The 16,322-nt window shown below is 56.1% G+C and overlaps 2 protein-coding genes across 3 annotated transcripts in view; one reads left to right on the forward strand and one right to left on the reverse strand.

The window, feature by feature from the left end:
* The window catches only part of SEPTIN11 (septin 11), a 65,432-nt gene extending 49,273 nt beyond the window's left edge, over window positions 1-16,159 (reverse strand). Inside the window, exon 1 of one of the 2 annotated variants that reach the window (XM_068679281.1) lies at window positions 16,025-16,159. Coding sequence is in view for 1 of the 2 variants with exons in the window: in XM_068679279.1 (XP_068535380.1) it covers window positions 6,747-6,773 (27 nt within the window). In the remaining variant the exon portion in view is untranslated. Of the gene's footprint in view, window positions 1-6,746; window positions 6,906-16,024 lie in introns of those variants that run through there. The other variant, XM_068679279.1, reaches the window with a different exon arrangement.
* On the forward strand, window positions 11,145-15,458 carry SOWAHB (sosondowah ankyrin repeat domain family member B). The gene has a single exon (XM_068679271.1). It carries the CDS (start codon window positions 11,414-11,416, stop codon window positions 13,439-13,441), a length of 2,028 nt encoding a protein of 675 aa, XP_068535372.1. The 5' UTR covers window positions 11,145-11,413; the 3' UTR covers window positions 13,442-15,458.
* Window positions 16,160-16,322: the final 163 nt, after the last annotated feature.

Genomic DNA, 16,322 nt, shown 5'->3' on the forward strand with positions numbered 1-16,322 from the left:
AATAATGATTTTGTTTAAGCAACAAAACCAAAACACCTCCAGCTTTGATGCTTAAACGGTTCTAGCCTGCAACACAGAAACTCACCGTGTCTGAGGAATGCTCTGTGTGAAAACTGCCCTCTGCTGCATTTACATAAACCCATAAAAACAAGGTCAGTGGAGTTACTCATATTGCTCACTTTTAATCCCCTCTTCCTTATTGAAATTAGTTGTTAAATCTCCCCGAAAACATAACTTGCATATTACCTCATTTGAATAGTTGTTTTCTTGAAAGCGCTTTTAATTAAAAGCATTTAGTCTGGTAATGCCTCCGTGCCACAAGATCTCACTAGATTTGGTGCTAGGTTTATGAAACAGCTGTGCTATTAATCCATTCATCATAGCTATGCACCTTAAAAAAAAAGGAGGAAGGGAATTATCATCTGCCTTACACATGGAGAAAACAAGGGCACAGCAAATTGAAGTCCTTTGCCCAAGACCGCCCTGCAAATCAGGGGCCAAAGCACTTGCAGCGTGCCAGCCACACAAGCCCTAATCCCCAGTGCCTCTTGTAATTAAGGATCTAATGATGAATAGCTGCATAACTCCACATGCAGAACAGCGCGGGTGATTTCTAGCAGGATGAATATTCAACTACCTGGAAACACAAAACCCAAGGCCCCCTTACACTACTACTTTCTGGCAATTACATACCAGAACCCGAGCTAAGTTATTCCTTCTTTGTCCCAGCTACCACCAGCCGGGCATCCCAGAAGGCAGCACACTTCCAAAGGTTTGGTTTCAACTCCCAGCCCTGCTTCTTTGCGATTCGGGGCATCAGGAAAGCTTTACAGCTGCCCTACTGAAGAGCTGAGACTTACAGGCGGGTTTTCCCCAAGTGTCATGCAGCTCTGAAGCCCTGATGACTAACCAACCTCTGAGGGCAGATTTGAGGGGGCAGCAGGAGAAAGAACCACAAATTAGGTCAAATGCTCCTGGAAAACGCCAATTACTTTATATAGAGCAGATTGCACTCACATGTCACTTAATCTCAGCTTGCTGTTGTCAGATATTAGCTGAAACTCTGTGCTTTGCTTCAGCTGCCATATTAGAGCGCCACGTATCCAATATTAATGAGAGAGATGAAACAGAATGAGACTAGGTTGGCATTTTCCAAGATAAAAGAGAATTTGTGACAGGAAAGCGTTCCTTTAAAAGCAATAAGGATTTTTCTTGGCTTGGATACTGCATAAAATATACAGGAAGTGAAAAATCATTTTCAAAAGTAATTAAGAATCCTAATCTCTGATTCTGTAAACTAACACAAGAGTATTCGTTGACTCATTGTTTCTTATGTTAAAAATAAGAAAAACAGCAAGTAGACTGACTTGGCCACAGCCAGGGATAAGTTTGCCACTTTAGAGATAAGTTGCTGACAGGGGATTTGAGAAGTGACTTGTTTTTTAAGAGTCTACATCCTCGTGCTTGCACAAAGGAGAAAAACAAAACAAAACAGAGCTCAGAGCTCAAATCTCTGAGACCGACCAGGACAGGAGAGACACGGTGAGACATACCACTGCTTAACCTGGGTGTGAAACAAATCTGGGGAAAAGAAGGAAGAAACAAATGAACGTGGTGGGTAGGAGGTGTGATTTGCTACCAGAACAAGCCACTAGAGGATCTGGCAAAATCCCTGCTCCTCTTGGGGGCTTGACACAGGTTTGAAGATGGTGCAGACTCAGTTCCAGACAGCTGTGTTAAGCCTTGATCACTGCTGGTTTTTACAGCATGGCAACATACCTGCTCACAGCATGGCAACTCATCTTTTAGCCACAGAGGCTGCAATAAGTGAGAATTGTTTCCAGTGACTTAATTCAGCAATTTCTGGAAAAAAATAAATCAGTCTTGACAACATCTCAAGTTATGAGCAAAACAAAACCAGAAGAGGCCACTGAAATCTCATCAGTCGTGCTGTTTTTAAGTACACTCATTGCACAGACATACATGAGATTTACTTCTACTGATTAACACAAGAGGAGACGATGATGAACAGAGAAACCTTCAGTCAAATGTAGAAGCAAGAGAAGGACGAGTAGCTACATTAATACACAACCTCCAGATTTGTAATTCTGTACATTTGCTGCACAGCTCGGGAGGACCCGGGGTGATGCACACCGTTAAGGACATGTGCCAAGAACCAGCGTCAATGATAACCAGACACCCTCACCTTTCCAGGCTGCAGATTCCTTATTTCCAAGCCAGGCTGCTGCCTGCTGGATTTTGTCCTGGAAAACATCAAGCCAGGGCTGTCACCCTGGCATTCTCCACTCATCTGAAAGCTGCCAGAAGCTCCCGGGCTGACTCAGAGTGGAAGAGATGGGTTTTCATAGGGGTTAAAGGAGATGATTTGCACGCCTTGAAACACGAAGATTTGGCTGCGGCTACAGACGGGACCCTCTAGCTGAAAGCAGTTTGACCTCGGGGGCAGCCTGGGCTCTCGCACTTCACTGCAAATCCCTCGCTGTGCTTCCTCGTGGGAGAGGGAAATGCAGCTTGCACCATCACTGGGCAAGCCAAGCGAGCCCTCCACCAAGCCCAGGCCTCTGCCCGCACCTCAGTCTGTGCTCACAGACAGAACAGAGGCTGCCACCAGCTTCACTCAGGCCGTGCTGACGTGCTCAGGTGAAGCATTCAGCGCACCCACTGCATTTAACACGCAGCTGGCAAACAGATTGAGTCCCTCACATACAAAGGGCGACCCGATTAGGGCTGCACCCCGCTCACCCCGGCACAGCACCCATGGACTGCAGCACAGCACCAGATCTGAGACGGCCCCAAACAGGGGAGTCCTGCAACTCACCCACAAAGGTGCCCCTCAGGGTTACAAGCGCTGTTTCTCTCCTTCCACTGCCACCACACCAGAGAGGTTACTGCAGTTTCTGGCTGAAATCGATGAGATGCATGCAGATCTCCAGAAACAATTCTCTTTACAGCTACCGCCATTCATGAAGCAATCAGTTTGCAGGAGCCGCAGGCAAAACCAAAACCTTCCTAAAACGAACCTTTTTGGGTTAGCCTGTGGCAAGTGTTCATGACCAGATCTGCTAGGAGATAACCTGCAATCAGGGCATTTCAATAAGCTAGACCCCATGTGAAAATAAAACTCAAATGCAGAAATGGTAGCAGAAGATTCACCTTATAATAAAAAGATCTAAAGCAGCTATAAGCTGACATTAAAGTACAAAAAAAAAAAAAAGCAGGTGATGGCTCCACTCACCAGAGGCCAAGTGGGCCTTGCCTGCTCTTGTGTTAAGTCCCACCGGCCTGACCTGTGGGTGCAGATGGCAACTCCTGGCCCACCCACCTCCGCACCAGAGCACGGATGAAGGTGCCCAGACAACCACGCAGCCAAGGGACAGCAGCTCTTATGGCTTCCTGCTGAGCACAACACACAGCAGCACCCAAACTAGCACTTACAGGGAAGGAGGGCCATGTGGAGCAGTAGTCGGTTACCGCTGTTCTTCACCAAGATAGTGAGACCCCAACTTGATTCTTTTTTTTTTTTGCCTCCAATCTGGAGCACTCTCCAGCAGTATCAGCGCTGCCTGCTAACAGCGCCGTGGCGTTTGTCGGAGCCATCATCACGCACCACTTACTGCAGCAGGCGGGAGAGCTGCTCACAGAGCTGGAAACGAATGGAGCTGGATGGCGTGCCTAAAAAAAGCTCGAGGAACTGCTGCGTTTTTGGTTTGTTTGTTTTTCAATCACCTGGTGGGGCCAACCGTTCTGAGCTCAGGCTGCTCCACTGCCTTTTCCTACAAGAGCTGCTGCAGCCTGGAGCCAACAGCGAGGTCAGACAAGACAGAAGCACTCGCAAAGCCAGCAGAAGACCCCCTTGTCCTTTGCATCTCTCCTACAAGGTGAGCCACAAGCTGCTTAATCACTGTTTCAGGGCCTTATTCAAGCACTAAAATTGATTTCCCATGACCCCATCTACCCAAGAGAAGGATTTTCTGAGTATCTCCATCATGCCCTGCCTCCAGGTCAGCTCAAGTTGTGCTGGAAGAGCTGGAGGCCCCAAGCTCGTGGTGGGCTGGCCACAGCCTGCCCAAAATCTGCGGCTGTGTTAAAAACAAGGCGAGGAGGAGCCAGGTTCCCACCATTGTTAACATCAACAGGAGCGACACAAACAGTCTGAACGCATTTCCTACCACAGACAAGGCACCGAGGTGAATAAAGGAAACGAAGGGTTCACAAACTACACACAATTTCAGGGGGTGCTGCTAGATCTGCTGTTCAGAGGGAGCCAAAAAAACGCCGATTCCTCAGCTCCGCTAGCCCCGCTCTACCTTCTTTCCTCTCTTCTCCTCCCTCCCCTCCATGGAAACTGGCAGTCTCTCATTCTGAAGTATTTTTAAAACAGAGTGAAGAATACACTGTGCTGGTCTTGTCTCTCAGATAGCATATTTCGAGGCCCCCGTGTAAGAGTCAGCGTTCCAGCTTCATTTTCCATCAATTGCTGTTTGACTGGCGGGGGGAGGAGGCGTAGTATCTGCGTGTGCATGCTCGTGTTGCCTTTAACTAGGCCAAGCTGTGATCCTGTAGCCATTTAGGATAAACAAATTAAGAGCAGGGTAGGGAAACCAGAGCCCCCTTCCACGCTCCGACCTCCCGCGGCACCATCCAACGCTGGTCAAGGTGCTGGGGATGAGCCCAGCAGGAGCTGGGATCCTCGTCCAGGGCACTGCGAGCCTCCAGGCTGCAAGTGGCTTATCTCGGAGCCCAGGCACCGTCCCCATGCTTCCACCCAGACGCATGCTTAAGCACATGCATGGCTTTCATCAGCTGCGAGGTCCCATGGCAGCTCCCAGCACCAGCGCTGCGAAAGCTTTGCTTATGCATGCCTTTGCATTTACATGCTGAGATCAGCCTCCATTAAGTCAAATGAAATTACAGGCAGTGCCTTACACATGTGCCTTCCCATCTGCGGGATCGGGGCCTTAAAATGAAAGCCACCCATCCTACCAAAACACGCCCTGCTCGGCTACAATTAAACACAGACACTTCAGAGCAGCTCGCTGAGGTTCGTTTTTTATGCATGCTTTTCCAATTAGCATAATGTTGTATCCTGCCAGGACGTAAAAGGTTGTGACTCAGGAATGTTATCTTGGTTTTTAGAAATCAAACTCGCTCACTCCTAGCTTCATTCCTTCCCTTAATTCTCCCCCCCTCGCTCCTGCCAGTGACACATGCCGCTCAGCACCTGTACAAGACGTGGTGATCAGGCTGAGAGACGCACTCACCACTTTTGCCTCACTCTCCCGTGTAATTAACTGTTTCCTCAGGTCCCCTGCCACCTCCCCAGCAGCAGAGGGGATTAGATACGGTAAAGGAGATGATATGCTCAGCACCTACTGAATGCCAGCCTGCTGTCCTTTATTTTGCCATCATCCCAGGTCAAACAGCTCTCTGAGAAGTACCCATTTGGTGCCTGGTCTGCCCACTGCAGAGTCCCCTCGCCCTCCCCTGTCCCACACACACACTTCCCACCCCGAGGAATGCTTTATTCTGGCCGGACTCAATGGCACATGGTCTGAATTTAGCTGAACCACTACACAAGTCCCTGCAGATGCTGCCCCGGGATCGTCAGGGGACTGCCGTTCAGCAAAGCCAGGAGAGGCTCAGTGTAATACGACGAAGGAAGAAAAGCGGCGCGCACGCGAACAAACAGCAAGCACATCTCGCAATAAACTGGCAATAAACCACTCCCAAGCCCATTCACACGCTGAGGTCGCTACTCCACACAAAGCAGAAGGGCTCCGCTTCGCAGTACCCTTCAGCCTGCCCTAAGCAGCAGCCGAAGCAGGGATTTCAAGGCATCTTTTTCCACCGAAACACAAACTTCAGCTTCCAAGCGCATTTTGGAGCTTGCAATCAAGGACTCATTTCAGATGCAGCTTTATAAGCAGCTGGGATGATTTGTAGGCATTCTGCTCACAAACATCAGCTCTCATTTCACCTCGTAGCCTAACTTCCCCACCTACAGCCTCACCATCACCACCACCCTCACGCGCTCCCCGTGCCACATCAGAGGAGCCCCGTAGCCGGGCAGCCCCACAAGCACATCATCAGCCCTACAAGAACCCGCCTGGTCCCGGTCCCACCTTGAAGGCAGACCATTTGCTCTGCGAGGAGCCACAGTCGAGTCCGCGGCTCGGGGGCAACCTCTGCTTTACTCCCAAGCGCTGGGAAAGTTAGAGGCGAGCCGCTCCGCTCTGTCTCCCTCCCCCGGCCGCCGAGGCGCAGCTCGCCCCGGAGCTCCCTCCACGTTTCTGCAGCCGGGTGCAGGACGCAGGCTTTCCCCCACCCGCAGCAGCATCTGCTAGCTTCTGCGTGTGTACGGAGAGGGTCTTCTATTTTATTTTTCCCCCTCTCTGCACAGGGGAAACCCTTTGTCCCTCTCGGCAGGGATGTAAAACAGCGAGCCTCCCCTCCCCTCCCAGCCACGCCGGAGGACGCGAGCCACGCGTGTCCCCGCAGCCCACATACCGGGGGGTCCCCGAGCCCCCTCTCCCCCTTTCCCTTTTTCCCGGGGAGCCCCCGAGCGCAGCCCCGCCGGGAGCAGCCCGGGACCCCGCAGCCCCAAAGAGCCGCGGCCCCAAAAAGTTCGGCGCCGGGCTCGGGGCAGGGGCGCAGGCGGGGAGAGGGGACCCCGCGGCGAGCCCGCCCGGCCCCCCCCACACCCCAAAACCCCGTCCCGCACCCACCGCCGGTCTGCCCACGGCCACGGCCATCGCTGCGCTCCCCGGCCCTCCTCCTGGCTGCCTGCTAGGGCTGCAACATGGCCACCCGGCGGGGAGGGCCCATGCGCAATGCGAAGGGGCCGGGCGGCGAGGCGGGCCCCCCCCGGCCCTCCCCCGGGGCCGGCCGCTGCCACCCCCCGAGGGGCTGTGGCCACCCCCGGGTAGGGGATCCCGGCCCCTTCGCCCCCTTTTTCCCAACCCCAGCGCGGCGGGGAGGCGCTGGAGGCAGAGCCCCCCCTGCTCCGGGGACCCCCGCCAGGAGGTGGCCGAGCCGGGGACCGCCCGGGTGCCCCCGCTGCCCCCCGGGGTAGGGGCCGGGACGCTGCTGGAGGTGGTTTCGCCAAGGCACGAAACCCCAAAAGGCAGAAGCCTGATTCTCTGTGCACGCAAAGGGTGTTACAGCCCTACCCGCTGAAGGGAGCATCCGAAGAGCTGAGGCAAAAAGACAAAAGGGTAAAAGCTGAAAGCAGCTCCCGCGAGTAGACCAGCAGCCAGCAAACGGGCCCTGGTATTCATGCAGCCTCTAACCTAAAGGCTTTGCCTTGGCACTCCAAAAGTCATCCCCAGACTGCCACAAAGAAGCACAAGGCTGTTTGCAGAGGCTATGGAGTCCAAGAGTTCCCATCCCTCAGCTCTTCTGACCATGTTTTGAAGGATGCAGGGAAGTGATCGTCCTCCTGGTGAGGCCGCACCTCGAGTACTGTGTTCAGTTTTGGGCCCCTCGCTACAAGAAGGACATGGAGGTGCTTGAGCGGGTCCAGAGAAGGGCGACGAAGCTGGTGAGGGGCCTGGAGAGCAAGTCCTACGAGGAGCGGCTGAAGGAGCTGGGCTTGTTCAGCCTGGAGAAGAGGAGGCTCAGGGGTGACCTTATTGCTCTCTACAGATACCTTAAAGGAGGCTGTAGTGAGGTGGGGGTTGGTCTGTTCTCCCACGTGCCTGGTGACAGGACAAGGGGGAATGGGCTAAAGTTGCACGAGGGGAGGTTTAGGTTGGATCTTAGGAAGAACTTTTTTACTGAAAGGGTTGTTAGACATTGGAACAGGCTGCCCAGGGAAGTGGTGGAGTCACCATCCCTGGAGGTCTTTAAAAGACGTTTAGATGTAGAGCTTAGGGATATGGTTTAGTGGAGGACTTGTTAGTGTTAGGGCAGAGGTTGGACTCGGTGATCTTGGAGGTCTCTTCCAGCCTAGATGACTCTGTGGTATCTGAGCCTGGTCCTGCTGCCTCAAACTGCCCAGCAAAGGAAGAGGGTGCAGCACCACCACCCAGCTCCTCTCACTCTCTCCTTCCCAGGGGGGGTTTAAGGATCTGCTCCTAGGCACAGGTGTGCAGCTTTCATTAGCAAACCTGCTGCACAAAAAGCTGGTGGGCTTTCTCCCAGTAACATGGGTGTGGGGAGCACAGCTGAATAACATTTATCCAGCTCATTTTAAGGAGGCTGCTCTGTTCATCTCATTATCTCACTCTTGTAGCAAGTTCCTCCTTCTGCATGCCGGGCTCCAGGAGAGGCGCTGAGCACACCTGTGCTGGGACCAGTGCAGCCTCTAGTGGAAACCTGGTGGTGATTTCCAAAGAGCTGCCCTGGTTGCACCTGTGAGGGAGGCGGACGGCTTCCCCTCCTGTGAGTCAGTGGCTGGCACAACGCTCCTCCATCAGCACCACGTAACTAACACAGAGATCTCCGCGTGTGCAGAAAGCCCTGATGTGGCTCACCACCGAGGCCGAGAGAGCTGTGGCTGAGTTTTCTTCCTGACACCTATGCATACAGACCTTCCTGAGCTGAATGAGTAGGATCTAAGCCCCATCAAGTCAAGGAAATGTGCTGCAATCTCTCCAGATCTCTTCTAGCGCAGTTGCCCGCATTCCTCGTGTTCAATGGGAAGAAGCAGACCCTTCATTCCTACAAGCTTCATGGCTGCTGTTGACAAATGCGTCCCTGTGTGAAGGGAAATGCCAGCCTTTCATTCTAGAGACCCTGTGGGGACTGACTGAATTTTTCCGAAGCTCTTTTGCATCATTTTGCTGCGGCAGAGTGTCATTGCTTTACCGACCTTTTATGTCAGCTGTGGGGCAATTTGTCAGATTACAGGGGATGAGAAAATACACAAGCAGACGCAGAGCTCAGGTTAACTTTCCTCCTGTTTAAAATCAACCACAGGTACGTAGCTCCCTAACACCATCCCGTACAGCAGCAGGAGGCTGCAAGGCGGAGTGGTGAGCTTATAATTTTGAAATACTGCTTGAGCCTGCCCCCACTGTGTGATTAGCACCACTCACAGCTTACTCAAATGTCACCTGAAGAGACCTGTTGTGTCCAGAGCCCTCAAAGAGGGCAAGAACGGGGTAAATTCAGTCTTTCTGAAGACTGTTGCCCACAACCAAAAGTGAGCGATTTACAGACAGCAAACTGCCACAGGATAAGGGAGACAAGAGCCTCTTTAAACCTCTGAGTGTGAAGCAGACAAAGAGACTGCAGGTAGCAGAGCTGCACATCTTGCCGGCATGCAGCATTACACCCCCTTAATCCCCAAATGGGATTTGCAGCCAAGGCTGTAAGGGCAGAAACGTGCCCCAGCCTCTGAATCAACACGGGCTACTCACTCAACACTTTTTTGCGGGTGCCTCCCAAGGGTATCCGAGCTACCCGGGAAGCGCGGCGCTCCCAGCCAGGCGAGATGCGTTAGCGTAACCCACGTCACTCGAACAAGCTCAGCGAGGTTTTTCCACCCATGCCAGCATTCAGCATCAGCCTCAGCCCCGCAGATACTCCAGCAGTCGCTTTGTGCTGCCTGAGCGTGTTCCTCTGCCTTCAAGAACACGGCTTGCAGGGCGAGAGCTGGCGTTTCTCAAGAGAAAAACCTTCCAGTTCGCAGTCAGTGCCGGGCTTATGGTAAGTGAGGTAATACTTCCCAGTGGCGCTTAAGTGCAAATGCAATATCAGGGAAAGCTGTAAAATGCCTCCTGCTTACATCTGAGTTCATCAAACCCAAACAGCATTTTCATAGTAGTGCTGTTGTTTGCCACTGTTATTTACTTGGATTTTTTATCTCCACAATCTCTCCTCCTCTCTTGTTTGTGATCACAATTATATCATTATGCTCCACGCACTGCATCCCAACCGCTTCCGCTGAGGGTGTGCTGCCATCAAACACAGAGCTGTGAATGCAATTTAGAGCTCAGAAGGAGGAGAAAGGTGTTTATGCCTTGCAAAGCTGTACCAAAGGCATGTGCAGGATGCTAAAATATTAACTTTTCAGATATGGCATCCCCCTTCTCCTCAGACAAACGCTTCCGATGGGGTGTAACCACACTCTCCTGCTCCACACCGCAGTAAAAACCCAAAGCAAGATGTGGTGTAGCATAAAAGTGCAGTTCCTCTTGCTGCTGCCACCTAAGCAACCCACAGCTTGGCACACTGCATGACTCTCCTGATACATTGCCGAAACTGTAACTTCTGCCCTGGAAACTTAAAAGTTTCTTTTGGGGCTACCCCCACCATTCCAGAGGTTACATTTTAGCAGTCCTGCAACTCCACAGTGTAATTTATCATGCTAACCAGCGTGGTAATGTACTGTGGCAGAAACTAATCGTCCACAATCAGCACCTCCAAAGCGCAGACCTGTGCATCTTATTTTCTGGAGAGCAAAACCACCGCACACATCCGCTCTCGCAACCTCAAATGTTATCCTAAGGTTTAGCGTTACCAAAGCACAGCTCGCAAGCCCACGCACAACATCTACTGCAATCTCTGCCTCAGGTTTGTGAAGGTTGCGTGCACGCTTCTGGGTTTGCAGTGGCTGTCCAGAGGACAGGCAGCTAAAAATATTTCTGGTCACCTGAGAGCCTGCCGTAGACTTCTGGAGCATGACTGAGGGCCTGACCCAGGCTTCTTTAAAGCCAGAGAGTCTGTACTGAGCTCAGTCCCTCTGTGCCTCTATTCCTTGATTGCAAGACAGAAAGCAAATAAATAAATAAATAAATAAAACACAGAAAAAAACTCTCTTGCACGCTTTCCTCCCACTGTCTGTACCCCAAACTCCTTGGGACGTGGCTGGAGCTTGCCTGGTGCATATGGGGCACTGACCTTATCCGTGCTCCTCAGCTGTGATGTACACACAAGTGGTGATAGCATTGGAGACACAACCAAAACCAGATCCCTGGGTCCTGCCTGACCTCCCTCAGTGAACGTGGAGATGATACGAGACGCAACCTGACTTGAGACACTCGTGGGGCTTGTGTGCAGCTGTCATACGGGGGCACGATGCCCGGCAGGTGTGACAGCAGCCACCCTGACCCCCACCACATCCCGTCCATCCCCATTCACTGCCAGCTCTCACGAGCCACAGAGTCCCCCAAGGGGTGCAAGGTCCTCTGGCGGTGTCAGAGAGGCTCCCAGGGGGCTCTGAGGAGGGCAGGGGACGGAGACCACCCCCAGCTCAGCACCGAGACGGTTTTTCACTGAGCACGGCCAGCTCAGTGCCCGGCTGCTCCTCTTCCTCGCCACCCCGGGCGAGGGCGATGGGGGCGGAGAGGCCCGGCGGGGCGGGAGGCGGGTTCCCCGGCCGGCCAGGGCTGCGGCAGCGGCAGCGCCCCGCCGAGCGGCGCCGAGCCCCGGGAGCCGAGCTGCGAGGATGGCTCGGGAGCTGAGCCAGGAGGCCGTGCTGGACTTCTTGTGGGGGGCCGGCGGGCGAGCCCCCAACGCGGCGCTGCTCCGCCACTTCCAGGCTTTCCTCCGCGACCCGGCGCTGACGGCCGAGCAGCGGGGCGAGCGCCGGGAGCGCTTCAAGCGCCTCGTCAACTCCGTGGCCACCGTGCGCCCCGCCGGCCCCGGCGCCTCCAAGGACATCGTCCTCCGCCGCAGGTACCGAGACCTCCTCGACGAGGAGCTGCCGCCGCCGGGGGAGCACCGGCCGCAGGAGGAGGAGGAACAGGAGGAGGAGGAGGAGGAGGAGAAGCAGCAGCGACCCCCGCCGCCCCCATGCCAGCCCGGCCCGCCGGGGAAGGCGCTGGAGAAGGGGCAGCACCCCCCGGGAGCCGTGTCGGGGGGCTGCGCCTCCCGGGGCCGCGGGGGGCTGTGCTGCGAGTGCCGCCGGGCGCTCCGCGATGCCGCCGCCCGGCCGCCCCCCTACCGGAGCCGCCCCCTGGCTTTGGGGTCGGGGACGGCGCTCTTCGTGTCCCCGCCGCCCTACCGGCCCCCGCAGCCGCCCCCCGCCGCTCCTGCCCGCTCCCCGGCCCTTCCCCGGGGGCTGCCGCCCTCTGGGGCAGCCCCCGCGGGGTCCCTGCCAGCGGCGGACCCCAAGGGACCACCCCCTGCTCGGTCCCTGCCGCTGCCCCCTGGCCCCAGGCTGCCCCCATCCCAGTCCCCACCGCTGCCCGCTGCCCGCTTGCCCCTACCCAAGGCCCCGCCACCCTCGGCAGGCTCAGGGGTACGACCCCCTGCCGGGCCACCCCAGCCCCTGCTGCTGTCCCCAAGCCCCAGGGTGCCACCCCCCAGCAGGCCACCCCAAGCCCGGACCCCGCAGCCAGCCCGCCGGGAGCCACCCCTGTCGCAGTCCCCGCTGTGTCGCTCAGCTCCGGGGACGCTGCCCCTGTCCCAGTCCCAGTCCTTGCAGACGCTCACTGCTGAGCGCTCCCCACCCCAGACCCCACTGCTTTCACCGTGCCCGGATGCGTTACCCTCCACCCGGCTGCCCCCATCCCAGTCCAGGTCCCTGCAGCACCTCCCCACCAGGCTGTCCCCATCCCCACCGCAGCCGGAGGGGCCCAAGGTGCCACCCAATGGACCAGCACGGTCCCGAGCCCCGCTGCTGCACACCCCCAGCCTGCCCTCACCCCTCACCCCGCCACCACCAGCCAGCCCCACGGTGCTGCCCCCCTGCTCCCAATCCCCCCCGCTGACCCCTACGGGGGCACCACAAGCCCCGGAGAGCGGCCCCGCAGCCCCGCTGCCTGTCTTCAGGAGCATCAGGTGCCAGCTGGCGTTGCTGGAGGTGCAGGGCGTCCCCCCATCGCTGCAGGACGACAGAGGGGGGCTGCCCCGCAGCCTGCCCTCCAAGAGCTCCCCCGTGCACGTCCCAAACCGGGGGCTGGTGGTGCCGCTGGGGCGGCGGGAGCACGCCTGGCTTGTGGCAGTGTCGGCGGGGCGCTGGGCCCAGGTGCGGGGGCTGTTCCTGGAGGAGCCGGAGCTGGCCCTGCAGCGGGACTTCGTGACGGGCTTCACGGTGCTGCACTGGCTGGCCAAGCACGGGGACGGGACGGGCCTGCAGGAGCTGGCGGGAGCGGCGCGCCAGGCCGGGCTGTCCCTGGACGTGGACGTGAGGTCGGGCTGCGGCTACACTCCGCTGCACCTGGCCGCCATACACGGCCACCAGCTCGTCATCAAGGTGCTGGTGCTGCAGCTGGGGTGCCAGGTGCAGGTGAGGGATGGCAGCGGGCGCCGGCCCTGGGAGTACCTGGGCGGCAACACCTCCGGCGAGATCTGGCAGCTCCTGCAGGCGCCCCGGGGCACCATCATGTTCCCCACACAGCCCCTGGCCCGCAGCGTGTCCTCCGTCAGCAAGGCCTCGCTGCCCGCCGGCAGGGCGACGCTGGCCGCCTGCCTGAAGCCGCAGCGCAGCCGCGGGGCAGCGTCCCACCGGGTCAGCAGTGAGAGTGACTGAGAAACAGCTCCCCGGCACCCCTGCCACTGGAGGCGCACCCAGGGGAGGCCAGGTGGGCACAGGGAGCCACGAAGCAGGCTGGTCCTCTTGAGGAATGTACTCTTAAATTATTGCAATGAAATGTTATCCGAGTCTCTCTGCTCTCCCTCCAATTTCTTGCTTTTCTACGAGTGAGAGGATGTGGCTCCTCGGCTGGATATGTGTCTGAACCCGGGGAGGCAGCCCACAGGGCAGACACCAGCTGCTGGGGGCACCGACAACCGCCAGCGTTTGTGGGACTGTGGGTTTGAGGTCTCAGGCTCTGCTGTGATGCTCACAGCCTCCCAACCAGGTCAGAGTGTTCCAGGGACAGCTTGCTGCTAGTCCTGGGGCTTGCAAAACGCTTGCTTGCACCATCGAAATTCTGGGGAGTAGCTCTGGCTCCCTTTCTAACGCCAGCAGATTAAGGATGAGCCCCACCATTAAAAATGCGGTTGGTCTGGGTCCGGCCTCCCAGCAAGAGCCCTCACAGAGCGACTGTGGCAGAGGGCGGCAGCCAGAGAGCCGCGAGGGGAGGAGGGTGGTAACACACCTGCCCCGTTCCTCAGCCCTTCTCGCCCACCAGTCCCCGCAGAGAGGAATGCAGGGCAGCACCGCGGCCCCGCTCCTCCCCACGGCTGCCCCAGGCTGCCCAGCAGCACCGATACTGCCCCCGCTCTGTGTGCTGCTCCTCACCCCGCAGGACGGGGAAGTGGTACCCGTGCTGTGGCTCCAGAGGCCCGTTCCCACACCTCGGGGTCACAGAGCATCACCACAGGGATCTGGGTTGGACAGACAAGGAGCTGTGCCACGGCGCGGGCCCCAGGCTCGTGGGGTTAAGGAAGTGTTGCAGCCAGAGCTGTGTTTCCCCAGAGACCCCAGTCCTAAATTGCCTCAGAGGTGTTTTGGGGTTGAATGGGGCCCAGGTGCAAGGAAGTGACATCCAGCACGGTCATTCAAACCACACATGGGCTTTAGAAATCCCACCGGATCAAGAGGAATAAGAGAATGACATGCAGGAGGTGGGACTGCTGATGTATTTGAGGTATGTGCCTCAATGCCTGCAGTTTCAGGGAGAAACAGGACCCGGGGCAGCAGAACCTGACCGTTGCATAACATGCGTGCCGGGGAATGCCTCGAGTCCGCGTTCAAGCCCTAATTGAGGTCTCCGCTCTGCTTGGGGTTTGAGGGAGGAACTCTTCCCTTGCAGAAGGGAAGCTCGTCTGTCTGTCTCTGTGGCCACAAAAGGTAGTGGCCTTTTTCCAGCCCGGTTTTCTCCTTTTTGCAAAGGAAAGAGCGAACTCAGCAAACCAAGGCAGCATCCTGTGAACGATCACTCCTTGCTCTGAGAAGAGTTCAATGCAAACTTGAGCTCACAAGAAATTCAGCTCTGACACGACCTCTGAGCCACTGGCACGGGCACCTGGAGGGCTCCCCAGGACTCCTGCAGCAGGAGCCCTCGGTGTCTCCCTTCCTCTTACTTCCAGCTGGGGGCTGGAGCCTGGATTAACACAAACGTGCAAAGCAGCTGTTGCTGGCTGAAGTCTGTTCCACCACACTCAGAGCTGTTGCCACAATTCACGCCGCACACCAGGCTCCCTTGGGGAAGCGCTCTCTAAAGGCTTCCCTGAGCTTCAGCTAGAAGCCCTGAAAAGCAACCCGCTGGTGGGGGGTACCAGGCATGCCAGAGCCTTGGCATACAGAGAGCTTCAGGGAAGAAATACAAATAGAAAGAAGTTTGTGGAGAGACTAGAGCTAGCTGAGGGCACAGGACACATACATTGTGCGATCAGAAACAAGGCTCCTTCCCTGGAGTGGCCATTACCCCTCCTCTGTCTGGGGGAGAGCATACTTCTGCTCACAGACGCCCAAAGCTTCTGAAGCAGCTGGTTTTGCCCCCTAATATCTCTGGCGTTTCTAAGACAAAGACTGAGCAGGACAATGTTACCTTGGGGTTCTCGTTTTACAGTCTTTCCACGACCTTTCTCCATGACGCAAATCTAAGTAACGCTTTTTTTTTTTTTTTTCTTTTCCCTGCACACTGTTGCAGGGCTTGTCTGTCATCCTTTTAAGAGCAACGTTATCTCCCCAGCAGTACTTCAGGTCAGCAGCCTAACAAAAACCTGGGAAGGCCCTTTGCGAACACTGCTGACCTGTAGGGACGACACAGACAAGCTGCATTCCCCAGTTTTTACATTATAAGGCAACCCGTAGGAAGCCTGGAACTGCAGAAACCTTTCCCTGTACACATTCACTCTTTTTCATCCTAGAATTACTTAGTCCTTAGACCACTGACGCTGGTAGTATTGCACACCACACTGTTTTGTAAAGCACTCAGTCACTGCTTGTGGGAATAACCAGCTGTTTACCCCTCAGAAAGCCTCACCCTCTGGGTTTGCTTGCACAGAAAGGGTGGAATTGATCTCCAGCCCGCTACGGTCAGCAGGCAGTGTGATGCAGGCATCTGAGGTTCAGTCCCCCAGGAACAGCCCACCCACGGACACACACACAGGTGCAGCCTGAGCATCTCAGCTTCAGAGTGCTCCTGACCTCCTTGCTACTTACTCGTCAGCCTGCCTGGCCCCTTCCACTTGTGTGCACGCCGCTGTTTCCTCATTACAGGTGGACGTGGCTCCTCCGCTCACACCCAATCCAGGCATCTGATTTGGCACCACCCTGAAACACAGGACGGCGTGGATTAATGCGCAGCAGGACTCTGCCCTCGCCTCACATCAGTTTTGAAAACACACCTCCCACTTTACAGCCGATGATGATAAAGTCCACCCCGCTGCTCTCCAGTGCTTATCTCTACCCATCTGCTTTGAACTCTGAGAGCCTTGTCCTTCGGGGAGTGGGGGGGGAG

The sequence above is a fragment of the Anas acuta genome, chromosome 4 (genome assembly GCF_963932015.1).
Source record: "Anas acuta chromosome 4, bAnaAcu1.1, whole genome shotgun sequence".
Classification (NCBI taxonomy): domain Eukaryota; kingdom Metazoa; phylum Chordata; class Aves; order Anseriformes; family Anatidae; genus Anas; species Anas acuta.

Bases quoted from the DNA above. Each gene is read 5' to 3' on its own strand.
- SOWAHB (XM_068679271.1), top strand. From the start codon at position 11,414: ATGGCTCGGGAGCTGAGCCAGGAGGCCGTGCTGGACTTCTTGTGGGGG.